The sequence below is a fragment of the Terrapene carolina genome, unplaced genomic scaffold (genome assembly GCF_002925995.2).
Source record: "Terrapene carolina triunguis isolate 2854851 unplaced genomic scaffold, T_m_triunguis-2.0 Scaffold22, whole genome shotgun sequence".
Classification (NCBI taxonomy): Eukaryota; Metazoa; Chordata; order Testudines; family Emydidae; genus Terrapene; species Terrapene triunguis.
In genome coordinates, this window is record NW_020664373.1 from 4,336,374 (window position 1) to 4,351,444 (window position 15,071).

The 15,071-nt window shown below is 41.4% G+C and overlaps 1 protein-coding gene across 1 annotated transcript in view; it reads right to left on the reverse strand.

Annotated features, from left to right (window-relative positions):
- The window catches only part of LOC113406022 (anosmin-1-like), a 171,902-nt gene that overhangs the window by 69,627 nt on the left and 87,204 nt on the right, over nt 1-15,071 (reverse strand). The window contains exon 3 of the mRNA XM_026648102.1: nt 3,365-3,427. Coding sequence (XP_026503887.1) covers nt 3,365-3,427 — 63 coding nt within the window. The remainder of the gene's footprint in view (nt 1-3,364; nt 3,428-15,071) is intronic.

Below are 15,071 nucleotides of genomic sequence, written 5' to 3' on the forward strand. Positions count from 1 at the left end.
CATGAGTAAGAAATGCTGAATCAGGCCCTTATTTCCCAGTAGACACTTTGCAAACTTTGAAGTTAAATTTTTGCTTCCAAATGTTATCCTGAATAAAGAGAAATTGACATAATTCCACTGCAAATGAGAATGGCTTGGGTTAATTCAATCAAAATGGCATCTTCTGCAGTGAGGTTGTGGGTGACAGTGAGTGTGTGTGTGAGAAGGAGGGAGAGGCTAATTTTAATCCTAAAACATCACAAATTTGCAGCTAGTTAATTAAAAAACTTTATAGCCCCTCGAGGCATAATATGTCTTCAAGGCGTCTCCTCCGCAATCTGTTTCACAGCTCATTTTTCTGCTAGCTGCTAAATGTGCTGCTCTTCATTACTGGCCTTTGAGGTTCTAAATTTAGCTTCAATCATAAAATCACTAATCAAAAAGGGATGCTAGCACAGTTTAAATACAATAGAGCAGTGTTCTACTAATGTTTTTCTTTTAAACCAAAATGTGTGAATTCAAATTTGGAGATGTAAAGCCACAGTGAGGAGACTGTATGAGATGTATGTAAGTTATACCCACTTTATACTACTTTAGGTCTTGTCTACATGAGAAAGCTACATGAGTTTAAATCAATTAAGGCTATGTCTACACTATAGACCTTATAAGGGCACAGATGTACCACTGTAGCTGCGCCACTCTAAGATCTCCTGTGTAGCCGCTCTATGCTGGTGTGAGAAAGTTCTCCTGCCAGCATAATTAAACTATCTTCAATGAGCAGTGGTAGCTATATCAGCAGCAGAGTGTTTTCCGCCAACATAGCGCTGTCCATACCAGCACTTTTGGTGGTGAAACTTATGTCGGTCAGGGGTGTGTTTTTTGTGTTTTACCGAGAAAAGTGGTAGAGTAGAGTAGACAAAACCTTAGTTTAAGGAAATTTAAGGACTTGTTTACACAGAGAAGTTTTACCAGTTGTGCTAACATAGTTATATATGCATAGTTACACCGGTATAACCTGACTCCATGCAGACAAACTTATTCTGGTATAAAAATGCCTTTTTGAATTCAGTTTAAACCCCTTCCCAAGAGACATAAACTAAGCCAAAAAAAGGCATTCTTATACCAGAATAAGAGCGGGAAGGCAAAGGGAGGGGGGGTTAAAGTGGTATAACTTTATCAGTTAAATTAACACCTTAGATTAAACTAAAAACACTTCCCCATGAGACAAAAACAAAAGTCTTGTCTATGCACAGACTTTTATTAATTTAATGGAAGGATGTTTTAAAACTGATTTAGTTAAACCAGTGCAAAGCCCTGTGTAGAAATTCTTATTTTGGATTAAATTCAGTTTAGTTTAAATCTGTAAGAAACTAATAAATAAATTTATATGAACCACTCTCAAACCAACTAGGATTATATACACGACATGTTGCACTATGTAACACGAGCAGACTCACCCCTGTGGCGCCTCCTGCTGGTCTCTCAGGGAATTAGCTCAACCCAGCCTCCGAAGCGCCCTCTGCAGGCCGGTGATCTGCCTTGCTCTCTACTTCTGGGCCTCCATGTCCCTCCCAGGACCCTGGTGCCCCTTGCTCAGGGTGCTGCACCCTGGCAGTACCCACACGCTAGGTCTCCCCTCCCAGGGGAACCCCCACCCACTAACCCTACCTCGCCTCAGTATCAGGCTACTGCCAGTCACCATCTAGCCCCACTCCCTGGGGCAGACTGCAGTATCAGCCTACCCATCACAGGCAAGGTTGGGTTTGGGCCTGCTGCCTTGGCCTAACCCCCAGTACCTCCTGGCCTAACACTAGGCTGCAGCCTGGGGCTTTCCAGACTAGAGCTCCCCAGCCTTTCCCCAGCCCCGCTCCACCCAGGTACTCTGCTCTAGCTCCCTGCAGCCAGGCCCTTCTCTCTCTGCACTCAGAGAGAGACTGCTGAGCTTCTGGCTGCCCTGGCCCTTTATAGGGCCAGCTGGGCTCTGACTGGGGTGTGGCCCAGCTGCAGCTACTTCCCCCAATCAGCCCAGGGTGTTCTCTCTCACCCACAATTCAAAAAGGCTGTTTTTAAACCCCTCAGAGCAGGAGCGGGTGACCACCCTGCTACACACTGATTTAACTAGTCTATGCTATAAGGACTTTGCTGATACAGCTATATGGGTATAGTTATAGTGGCAGAGCCCCCTAGTGGATACTTATCTTATATTGGCCTAAGGTGCAAGCCAGTATAGCTAAACCAGTTCCCCAAACAATATACACTATACTGGTAAAAGGACTCTTGACAGCATAGCTATGTTATTTGGAGGCATGGATTTTTTCACTCCCTTGAACCAACATAGACCTGGCCTAAATCAGGATTTGTCTACCTATGGAGTTATTCCAGAATAGCAATTCCCAAAGAACTCTTCCTGATTTGGACATTCTTGTTCTGGACATTTGGACATTCTGGTTCTGGAATAAGACCGACTTTCTCCAATTTAACGTAATCCACTTTGGAAGGGGATTAACATAAACCAGAAAAAGGCTTTCTTATTCCAAAATAAGAGTGTCCACACATGGAGTTAATCGAGAATAGTTAATCTGCATTCAGTTCTCACTGTACCTTATTCCAGAATAATTTTCATTTGCAGACAAAGCCTCAGGCTAGGTCTACACTATGGGGGGGGGGTCGACCTAAGATACGCAACTTTAGCTACGTGAATAGCATAGCTGAAGTTGCATATTTTAGGTCGACTTACCTGGCTGTGAGGACGGCGGCGAGTCGACCTCTGCCGCGTCGCCGTCAACTCCGCTTCCGCCTCTTGCCGCGGTGGATTTCCGGAGTCGACGGCAGAGCCATCGGGGATTGATTTTATCGTGTCTTCACTAGACGCGATAAGTCGATCCCAAATACATTGATTGCTACCCGCCGATCCGGCGGGTAGTGAAGACGTGCCCTCAGTCTTGCTTCATCAACCCTAGAATTTTAAAGAATTCTAGCTCGTATATTAGCTCAGATGTGTTTCAAACACACTTTTTCCTACATGGGACCTGAAGGGATGAAAGGGAGTATAGCAGGAATAGCAACTAGCTAGAGAGATTTTAACAGAACTTCTCATATCTGTAAAGTTAAGTAAGCTTGTTCTAGATGGGGGACTCAAGTTTCAACTTGAGGAAAGCACCTGGTTGGTATAAAAAAAATCAGTAACAAATTGTGAAAATAATGTTTGTTACTCAGATTTAAAACTACTAAATTGTTACACTCTCATCCTCCCAAAATACAGGAGAATGTGGCATATGTAGATTGTGTGTGTTAGCTGTCACCTTAAAGTGCAAACCTCCATAGTAGTACAAATGAAAGAGACAGCCAGAACAAAGTGAGAAAGAATGCCTCAGGGCTGACCTACCTCACAGAAACTTTGGCAATGGTTTTTCTTCAGGTCCCAAGATTCTTTGCAGGGCTCCAGGCACTGGGGGAAATCATGAAAAAGAGAACAGGGACATGTCAGTAAGAGGAAAAAGTAACATTCATAGCTGACCTTATGCCTTTATTGATTGTTTGACCCATAGGAAGTTAATAATAGGTTTCTTTAAACTACTTCTCCTGAGGATAAGATTGTGTCATAGTTTCAAATCAAGGGCATTTTGAACCACTGTTAGATTATAGGAAATGTTTCCAATATTTCTCACTGTACTAGGCAGTATCCTTGGCTGTGTATGTGCCATCCCCTTAATTGCTGTGTTGAACCTGGATACTGAGAACAGTTAACACCATGCCACTGGATTGATCCATGGAGCCTAGAGACAACCGTTATTGTCTAACGTGCTCTTGCAAACTAACCCTTGTCTCCTGTGCTTAACCTAGTAAGTAGGCTGGCATATGAGCTCTGCCAGGCTGGGAGGTGAAGGAATCCTGCCTCCTGAGACCATGGAGTAGCAGTAGCAGAGCTCTCATCACTCTTCTTATGCATTTGTGAGAGACAAGGCCCAATGGTCATGTAGTAGCAGATTCATCAATCCCAAACCACTGCTTCTTCACCTTCAAACTCCACTATACAGGGATATACAGTGAGCTTAGTACCATGGTATGCAGGATGTGCAGACCCCCAGCACAGAATCCCCAAACCTGACCCACACTGCACACCAGAGCAAAACTAGAGCCAGGCTGTCTGGGACCCTCTATTACCATGGAGAAGGGAAAAGATTTGCCACTTCCTAAAATCTTGACTCTTCCTTATTTTGGGGGTGTTTTTTAAATTATTTTTAAGGCAAAAGATCTTGGAAAATACTAATAGAGCTGAGAGTAAATTCCATATACTATCCTTGGCCACAGGGGAAAGCTGCTACACTGCAGAATAAGGCCCTTGATGTACAGTTTCGCATTAAAATCACATGTATTCCTTAAATACATATTGCATTTTGTTTTAGAATCAAGAATTTAACATAAGAACATGAGAATGGCCACACTGGATCAGACCAATGGTCCATTAGCCCAGTATCCTGTCTCAGACAGTGACCAGTTCCAGATATTTCACAGGGACTGAATAGAGTGGCTCTCATAGGACTATGTGTATCTACACAATTTAGAAATGAATATAAACATATAACCTATATCTAAGCCTAACTGTACATAAGTGCCATGGCAAAAAACTAAATGCATTGAAACAAGATTTGCCTTTTTTCCTACTAATGAAAGAGAACTGTGAAATCGGTGGGAAAAAAATCATAAAAGTATTAGTCACAGGGGCTACAACAATGAAATATAGCTATCCCCCATTTCCTATTTTGGTGTTTTGGTGTTTTAATCCCAGCTTCTGGCAGTTTAATAACCACAAGATACACTTTAGCATAATTAGATTGCTACTTTTTAAAGTTTTCACTAAATTCCATCAATTTAATGAACTCCAGAGTTTTCTTGCTTCTGTGCTATAAGTGCCATACGTCTGAGCCTGATTCTGCTCTCATACCAGTTTTACAACCTCAACTGGCTTTGATCGAGTTAGTCTTGATTTACAATGGTATATGAGGGAAGACACTATGGGTGAAATCCTGACTCCAAAGGAGCTCTGCCATTGACTTCAATGACCCTATACCTTTTCCTAATTCTTGCTTGGTTACTGCAGAGCCACAGAAAGCTTTCATTAGTAAATAACACCAGACCTGACTGGATCCCCCATCTACATACAAAAGAGATCTTCCACATGTGCCTCATACTCTTCCCACATGAAAGGAAGGTGCTGTTGCCTCTATGGCACTGCCCCTCCACTTAGCCTGAGGATCTGGGGGAGACAGGACAGTGGCAAGGAGTAGGTTGGGAGGCCTGACTCAGGTCCTCTCTGACATGGGGATCAGCCTAGGAGGGGAGTAGCTGATGGCACAAGAAACCATGACTCTGCAGCTTCAATGGAGTTGTATTGCTTGGGTACTGGTGAAGGAGTCACCAGGAGCAGAGAAACAAAGTGCAGATGGGCCTGGTCCACTGCTGATAACCCAGGATTTAGGATACTCTTCATATAGGCAGTTATGTAGCCCCCATCACCATAGCAAAGGAGTGTCTCACTCACATTAATGAATGTGTATTTAGCCTCATAACAACACCAGGAGATAAGTCTTGATATTGCCATTTTACAAGTGAGAAACTGAGGCACCAAAGTCACATGGGAAGTCCCTGGCAAAGCTACGATTTGAACCCAGCTCTCTTGTATTTCAGTCCAGGGTGTTAACCAAAGAGACCATCCCTGAGATCTCATGTGCTGTTTGTAGGGAGGGCAAACCTTACCCCATTAATGGCAATGTTCAGGGCCAAATCTCAGGGAGGAGAACAGTGCAGATATTTCTCTCTATTTAGATCTCTCCTGTGGATTTTCTCATGACAGGAATCAATATGTCTCATAGTGGCCAACCTGTGTTAATTTCTAGTAAGGCATTCTGTTCTGGTTTACATTACAAATACTCTTCTGAACTGCATTTTATTTATTATATTTAAATAAAGTTCCCCCCTTCCTTTATAAAAGCGACATGGGCTTTAAATAGGCCGTTTATCTAAGTGTGTTCTGCAAAAGACTGATTCTGATCCACATTTGTTGAAGAAGTGCCCAAAGTGGGGCATCCAATCAAGCTAGGCACTCAGCTAGGATTCGCCCCTAAAAACAGGAATTTGACAAATGAAAGTCTTGTAAGATCAAGCCCTCAATCAATAAAGCCTAGGCAGGAAGATACTGTAAGATATAAAATATGTCATGTTGAATATTTAAATAAAGTCAACCCATTGTCACTAGCAGTGGCAGGCAATATTTGCTTTTTATGTCCAACTCTTCAGAAAATATCAGAACAAAGTATGTGCGTCTTGAAATTAAATATCCGGATAACACATTTCAAACACTTTGCTGAAAGTCACCAAGGGCCCAATCCAAAGTGCACTGACGTCATTTGGAGTCTTTCCGTTGATTTCAGTGGACTTTAGACAAGATTTCATTCTGGGGAGGAGAACATACAATTCTTCTGGCCAATAAAAAGAATTTCAAAGAAAGGCCTACAACACTCATGGGAAAAGTATTCTATCCAGCAGGTAAACACTTCCTGGTTTTCCAGATTATTGTAAATGTGTGTCTGTAAAAGGATTCTGAAAATCCTTCTTCCAGGATAAGGCGAAATTTATGCCAGGAAGCAGTTTTCTGCTGATTTTGACTATTTTACTTATAAAGGAGAAAAAAGTCACCTGTAACCATACCACCAGCTCTCAGAAGCTAAGCTAAGTGCAGTACTTGGAGGACAGACCACCAACATATACCAAGCTGCTGCGGGAAGTGGTTCTGATGATTCAGTCAGTAGATGGCACTGTTCCCTCTGAGTTACTACTGAACCAATTCCAGCATGATATTAGGGCGCATTGTGCTGCTGAAGGGGGCTATCCGGCTATGTTTTGTATGAGAGATAAAACTGAGGCCCTAACCACCTGTGGTCATTAGAGGCCCACTGGTACTCTTCATAAGAGGAAAGGTGTTAACCTGCTGGCCTTGCCAAATTCCATTTTGGATAACTGCACTATCCCTATGTTAAAATCTGCTGTAGTTTAACTCGGCTTTTCCTTTCCTATTCTAGTCTATTTTACAGTGTTGCTGTGAACTGTTAAACAATCGCCATGTTTCAACACAGTACCTGCTTTAAATGATAACTGAAATGATCCCAGTATCTTGTATCTTTCAAAACCAATGTAGGTATAAACTATGTCAATGATGACTACGTATACTCAGGAATAATGTTAAGCTCTTGGCACTGGTTGAGTTGTATGAATTACTGCTGTTTTCATCAGTTTTGTTTTGCAATCCTTTTATCGTGTTTTTAAAATTATGGTAGGGGACACTCTTCACTACGAAAAGAATTTATTTGATGCAGAGTTTTTAAATATAAATAAATACAAATACCCATACAAAAAGTATGGCCTATAATACTTACTATATTTAGGGAACAGAGTAGGAAGGGATTTTCAAAAATGCTTACTTAGCATTGGCTTATTTCTGGGTTTTACTACAGCTGGTTGGGAATTTTCCACCAGCTAAATGTTTTTGGGTGGAAAATGGTGATTTGTCAAAAAAGTTCATGATGAATCACCCAATAATTTTTTAATAGTTTTAAAATTGTTGAAACATTCCATTTTGACATTTGAAAAAGAAAGTTTCATGTTTTGATTCAAAAACATTTTGTTTTAAAATTGTAGGTAATTTATACTAAAAAGAGTTTTAAAATACTTTTAAAGTCTAAATCAAAACAAAATATTTCAAAATTACCAAAACATTTCAATTGGCCTGATCTCAATTTTTTTTCCTGATTATCAATTCATAAAATGTTTCGAGATTTTGACTTTTCATCATGCTTTGGGATGGGGAAAAATCTCGAAAATTCTCATGGGACAAGAAAACCAGCTACAAGCCCTTTGTGACTTCAGTGGGAACAAAATTAAGCCAACAGAGAGCTTTTGAAACTCTCACACATAGTGCATTGCAAGTCTTTTCTGGTATTATATATATTTTTAAATGACAGTCTATTAGTTACTCTAGGGGGAAAAGTTTTCATTTTGTATTTGTTGTATGAAGCTTCTTACTGTCCCATAGAGGTAACTGAGTAAAACAGTCATGCCAAGAATGTTGCTTAAGCATAACTCCCTTTTCTAGCATCAATTATCATACCCATTTCCACACCTCTAGGGTATTGTATTAGAGATATTGTAAAGAACTGGGACCTAAATGACTCCAAAATTGTCTTCCACCTGTAAGACACCTGCATTCCACAGGGACAAAGTCTCTGAAAAGATGTAGGTTGTGACTATCTGGTACTGAGAATAGACCATTTTTGGTGGTGGGATCCCAACCATAGAATTCCTTGCCAGAGTGATCAGACTCAACCAAAGAATGACAGTGTTCATTAGGGTCTACAACACATCTTTTCAGTGAAGCCTTCCTCTCGGATGGACGGTCCTAAAAAAAACTGGGAAAAAAAATCCTACACCAACAGTCAAGCTCCTCTGCCCAAGGGAAAAGTGAGAAAAGTGTCTTTTTAATCTGGGCTTTTGCGTATCTTAGTTTGTGTAATACTTGATATCTAAACATCTAAAAGAGGTTAGAAAGAGACTAGATGATCATAGGTACTTTGTGGATAGTCTCCAATTATAAATTGAAATCGAAATTGTTACACTCTGTATATCAAAAAGTTCACCATGTCTTTCTAGGATAATGCAATCTTTTGGCTTCAGGACAGGAGAAGCTCACTCAGTCCAAATCCACACTTAGCATGCCAGCCTAGTGCAGCAATATTAGTTATAAGAAATATCATATTACAAACCCTATTTTTCCATGAAAACTTTTCTTCTTTACTAGATAAGAGTCATGAGATGTAGGCTACATTTATGGAAACTACTGAGTCAACAGTGTGCCCTTGTTGCCAAGAAGGCTAACGGCATTTTGGGCTGTATAAGTAGGGGCCAGCAGATCGAGGGACGTGATCGTTCCCCTCTATTCGACATTGGTGAGGCCTCATCTGGAGTACTGTGTGCAGTTTTGGGCCCCACACTACAAGAAGGATGGGGAAAAATTGGAAAGAGTCCAGCGGAGGGCAACAAAAATGATTAGGGGGCTGGAGCACATGACTTATGAGGAGAGGCTGAGGGAACTGGGATTGTTTAGTCTGCAGAAGAGAAGAATGAGGGGGGATTTGATAGCTGCTTTCAACTACCTGAAAGGGGGATCCAAAGAGGATGGATCTAGACTGTTCTCAGTGGTACCTGATGACAGAACAAGGAGTAATGGTCTCAAGTTGCAGTAGGAGAGGTTTAGGTTGGATATTAGGAAAAACTTTTTCACTAGGAGGGTGGTGAAGCACTGGAATGGGTTTCCTAGGGAGGTGGTGGAATCTCCTTCCTTAGAGGTTTTTAAGGTCAGGCTTAAAGCCCTGGCTGGGATGATTTAGTTGGGAATTGGTCCTGCTTTGAGCAGGGGGTTGGACTAGATGACCTCCTGAGGTCCCTTCCAACCCTGATATTCTATGATTCTATGATTCTATTTTTCATAATACAACTGAGCATAGGCATCAGGAGCTTCTTACAATTTAAAACACAAGATGACTGTTTGTGGTATGCCTCTGGAAATGAACCATCTTTCATTCATTTTTTTGGCATATTATTACAAATTACGCCCAGAAATACAGTAACCCTCACACATTCACCGTCCAACAGAAGCAGTTATAAGTGCCAAAAAGACTACTTTGTAATCTTAGCACTTAATTAAAAAAACAAACTAGGTGCACTACTGTGTTTCAGATACAAGAAGTCTGCACTGGCACTTCTTCACTTAGGAAATCCAGTGTGACAACCAGGGGCCAGACACCTTAAGGAGAGAACAGAAGGGTTAACTCCCCCAAAATAAGCAGTTAAACTAATTGTACACTATATTATTTTACTGTAAGGAATATCGAGTAAGATCTTTTATGAAAGTCTTTCATGCATTGAACTTAATAGTTATCATGAGATATGTATACAGGTTATGAATGTATATACATACATATATAGAAAACTGTAATTATAACTGTGGTGCATCTTCAGTATTACTTCACAAAAGGGTGGTGAAACAGTCAGGGAGGGAGGCCCTCCCTTCCCCTCCTCCCCCCCAGCCAGACAAGACTGGCTTCAAGCACCTAGCCATTGTCCAGCCTAGGAAAAAACAAAACAAAACAAAACAAAACAATGAGGAATTATCAAAGCAAATGGGAACAATTTGAAATGGAAAAGAAAACTGCCATCTTCGAAAACTAAGGGTACGTCTGCAGTGCAAGGTAAGCCCAGGGTTACTAGGACTCGAGTGAGCAGACTCTGGGTTTGTTAACCTAGGACTTGAACATGTACATGCATTTGTAACCCCAGGTTAGGAATTGTTGAATCCTGGGTCCCAACCTGGGTTCCAGCATCTACACTGTATTATGTGAGCTTGAATCCAACTACCCCATCCCCTTCCTAGCCCCTTGCCAAAATGTGGCCACTCTAACCTATTGTTCGTGGTGCAGTGTGGGAAAACATGACTATCCACCAAACTTGACTGACCAGAGAACAAAGAAAGTCAGCCCGAGGGATTGTGGAATACTTTTGGTGCACTCCTGGAGCATTAATCCAGTGGAGCTGTGTCTACACTGCAAAGCAGTTTGAACTCTGGCTCCCAGCTTAACTCTGGCTCAGATCCTCTAGCCTCATGTGGTCCTGGCACCCTGGGCTAGAGCCCCGTGTTACCGCAGTTTGTGTGTAGAAGGAAGCGGGGTTAGGCTTGAGCCTGAGTTCAAACCCTGAACTTTCATTGAAGTGTAGACATAGTCTAAGAAAGGAGGGAGTTTTTTCCACTTGGAATAACTATAGTGACTGAAGGAAAAAAACTGCAACCCCTTTTAAAATAAAAGGGGTTTGAATTGAAGTGCATCTAGAATTGGGGGACCAGTTTCCAGGTGGGAGGCTGTCTGTGAACACTGGATCCTTTCTGTATGCTGGGTACACTGGGAAACTGTTTTAATGCCATAGGTAACTCTTATTAGAAATGGAATTTTCTCTAATATGAAAGTGTTAAGCCCGAGGTTGTGTGTTTATATTTATTTTCTGTGTAATTTGGATGTGTTTGCTTTCTCCTTATTGTTTCATCTGTGAATCTCTATTTTTTTCTATTAAATACAATTTTTGTTTATTTTTATCCCAAGCAGGTCTCTGGTGTCCAAACTGTGGAGTGTGTACACCAAAGTGACAGTCATATTTGGGGGGCTGGTTTCACACCTTCGGTGTGACGAGCCAGAGGGGAACGATTCAAGCGTGTGGTAGGTAAGAACTCAGGAAGGACAGATTTGGGGAGACCCAGAGCTAGAAGGGCTGTTGATGTCACCCTCCAAAACGTAAGTAGGCTGGTAGCAGCCAGGGTGAAACCTTAGCCTGGCTATTGGTTTTAGGGAATTCAAGCATAACTGTATAGCACAAAGGACCCCAAAGTTACAGGGCAGCTGGTGACGGAATCTCATACTGGTTTGGGTGGATCCCAAAATGTCACACCCAGGTTTAAATTCTAAGTCTTATACCTATCAAGAAATGGATTAATATGTTATCAGGCTATAGCCATGAACTAAGAGGAAGCAACAATCACCCCTCTCTACCAGCCTTCAATATGAGTATCATCCCTCCTTTAATTCTATTAATGCCATCTCACACAAACACCTGGCTTGAGGTGTATACGTTACAATGAAAAAATGTTTGCTCATCAAACTGAGGTTACAGACAATGGCACAGTATTCCCACGTTGTTTAAAAGATCCTTGTGTTATTTTTTCATGTTCTCCTTACTTTGATTTTTGTCCAATATTAATGCAAGTGACCAGCTCCTTAGCTGGTGTACACTGGGTGTAATCCAATGTGTTAAACTAGTGTAATGAAATGGAAAACTCAGGCACACATTGTTTCTGAACAACACACAACAAATAAAACACTAGAGACAGAGATGCACTAATGAACTGTTCACCTCCTTAATTCCAAGCTCTCACAAGACCCAGTGAGGAATACTAACCTGTGAAAGCAACAGCTGTCAGGACAACTTATATCAATACACTGCCTGAGATACCAGTGACCATTTTGTGTGATCTATCCTAAACTGAGACATGCTCGCTCTCTGTTTTTCTTCTCTCCCCCCCCACTCCATCCCCAGAGGCTGATGAGCCAGTAGCATTAGTGATTATCTCCCTACAAACTAAATCTGAAATTTTATCTCCCAAACCAAACCACTGCCACTCTCAATTGAGAGGGATTAATAAGTATCTTTAAAATACTGACTACGTCTGTTAATGATGACAGATATAAAGCCTACTATTAGGTACAAAGTATCAGCTCCACATGACTGCCCTCAAGTTCTTCCTGTGTCCATATTAAAGAGCTTCACAAGGCAGACATAAAACGAGGAACATTTCCCCTGGGAACTGGAAACAACAGGGTTAAATAACATAGAAGTGTTCCCAGTCTGTGTTGTTTGTGTTCTCACTACTATAGGTCAGTGAGCACTACCATTTGGTAAAGAGGGACAGTTTTGTGTTCGAGTCTTAATTAAATTAGTTACAGTTAGGGTTATTCTGTGACACTATCATGCTATCTGGGAACCCAGCTGACAGTGCCTGAAAGTACTTGCTAATTGAAGAGCTGGTTTTGAATGAAAGCCAGGTCTCAGATTTTGAATGGTCACTACATTGGTAGATGAGATGTAGGAATAGAGTTTTGGCACTTTAAAAATACGTTAGGATCATTAGTTGGATCCTGACTGAAATGATCACCCACCATATTTATTATCTTTGTTCTCTAATGATGCACTGCCTGGTGTGTAAGGATGGTGCTGCTGAAGCTGGAATCCATTTTATTCCATTAGGTTACATCTGTGAAATCCAGCCTCTTCTATATTCACTCACTGTACCTTTATGCTTAGAAACAGAAATCCTGATATACATCACGGTGAGAAGAAAAACCCTGCAAATGCAATCAATATTCAAACATCATATTATTTATAAAAGAAGACTTAATAATGCTATTCCTCACATCCCAGGGGTTAACCACTTGGGGGAGGGTGACAGCACAAGACACTTTAAACTAAAAATACACTGCCCCCTGAATAAAAAACAGCACTTGTTACCATATAAATAGTCAGGACCAGCTTCTGCCCCCCTAATATTGAATTGTGCCCTCCTTCACAAAAAGGTGCAAGGAAGTCAATAGGATCGTTCATGGAGTAAGGTGCTATTTAGTGTGTATAACAGTTTTGGATTCTGGCCCTAAGACATAACAGGAATAGTACTCTTTGTTTCAGGCCCTTTTCAACCTTTAATTTCTGAAGCCCCGTAACATCCCAGGGAGAGACAGAAGTATTTATTTAAACTGTGAAAAAGAAAGGTTAAAGGGGTATGTGAGCAGTGATGGACACCGCCTTGTGCAAGACTCCATTTCAAGGGGCCTGGGTCAGTCCTTGACCCAGGCAACAGTGGCTTAAATCAAATCAGTTTTGAAAGAAAGAAAGAAAGAAAGAAAGAAAGAAAGAAAGAAAGAAAGAAAGAAAGAAAGAAAGAAAGAAAGAAGCAGCATAAGACAAATAAGTCAAAAAGCCATTCGCTCTCAGAGCTTCCATCTACTTTCCTTGTACTTCCAGGGGTTTTTTCTAAGGGCTCATCTACACTTGAAATGCTGAAGCTGTGCCATTGTAGCACTTCAGTGTAGACATTCACTACAGTGATGGGGAAGGGTAGATAAGCCATCTCCCTGACAGGTGGTAGCCAGGTCAATGGAAGAATTCCTCTGTGCACTGACTACACTGGGGGTTAGGTTGGCATCACTATGTTGCTCGGGGGGTGGATTTTTCATGCCCCTGAGCGACATAGCTGGGTCAACTTACATTTTGAGTGTAGACCTGGCCTAAATCTTTCAGAGACAGCCTGGTACTGGTTCCTCTGGCAGAGAGTTCTTGATGTCCCTTTTACACCTCCCTCTTTATACTTGGGCTTGCTCTCATTAGCTACAGCCAGTGGGATATGTCTCTTCATAATTGACATTTCTGACAGCTAAGCTGGGTGGGGCTGGTTTTACTGTGTGCAGGCAGAGAGGGCTCTTAACCCTTTCCTGACTGTGTTTGGTCAGGGACCTAATCATAGGAAGGGAAGACTTGCACTCCTAAATCTAGAGCTGGCTAATAAATGGAGAAAGGGAAGGTGCATTGAAAATGTAGATGGAAACAAACCAGGAAAACCTGAAAACTAAGGCTGTCAATTAATCACAGTTAACTCACGCGATTACTTCAAAAAAATTAACTTCATTAAAAAAATTAATCATGATTAATTGCAGTTTTAATTAAATTGTTAAACAATAACAGAATACCAACTGAAATGTATTATAAATATTTTGGGTGTTTTTCTACATTTTCAAATATATTGATTTCAATTACAACACAGAATACAAAGTGTATCATGCTCACTTTATATTATTATTTTTATTACAAATATTTGCACTGTAAAAAAAAGTGTTTCCCCCTATCCCCACTCCACCTTGTTTGGTATTTTCAGGAGGGTGGAGGGAGGGGGCAGGAAGAAATGCTTCTCCCCCTAAGACAGTCTGTGTCACCTTATTACAGGGAGTAAGAAGTGCTCCTTTCCAGTTTCCTCACATCTGTCTCTCCCATTCCTAGGTTAGGTGGGGGATGTTTCTTTCCCTAATTTTCACCCACCCAACACGCTGCTATGGCATCCTGGGGGCAACACAGGTGCTACTGCCCAGGTCCCTGTTGTCTCCTTTTGTTTTGGGAGAGAGTGACGTTACATGTTGCAGATTCTTTTTTTTTTTTCTTGTGAGGGCAGCTGAGGTGCTCCTTTCTCTCCCCTTGCGGGATGGTTTGGAGAAAACCTCCTGTTTATGGATTGCTAGCAGAAATAGGCACCTATGTCCATGAGAGGGGTGGGGCTTAAAGACACATCCCTCTCATTTCAAAGCCTAATTCCCTTTGTGGACCTGTGTTTATCTGACCCTAGGGGAAACCTAGAGAAAACTTCAGGGGTCTGGTGCTGGCTAATGAGGCTTAGG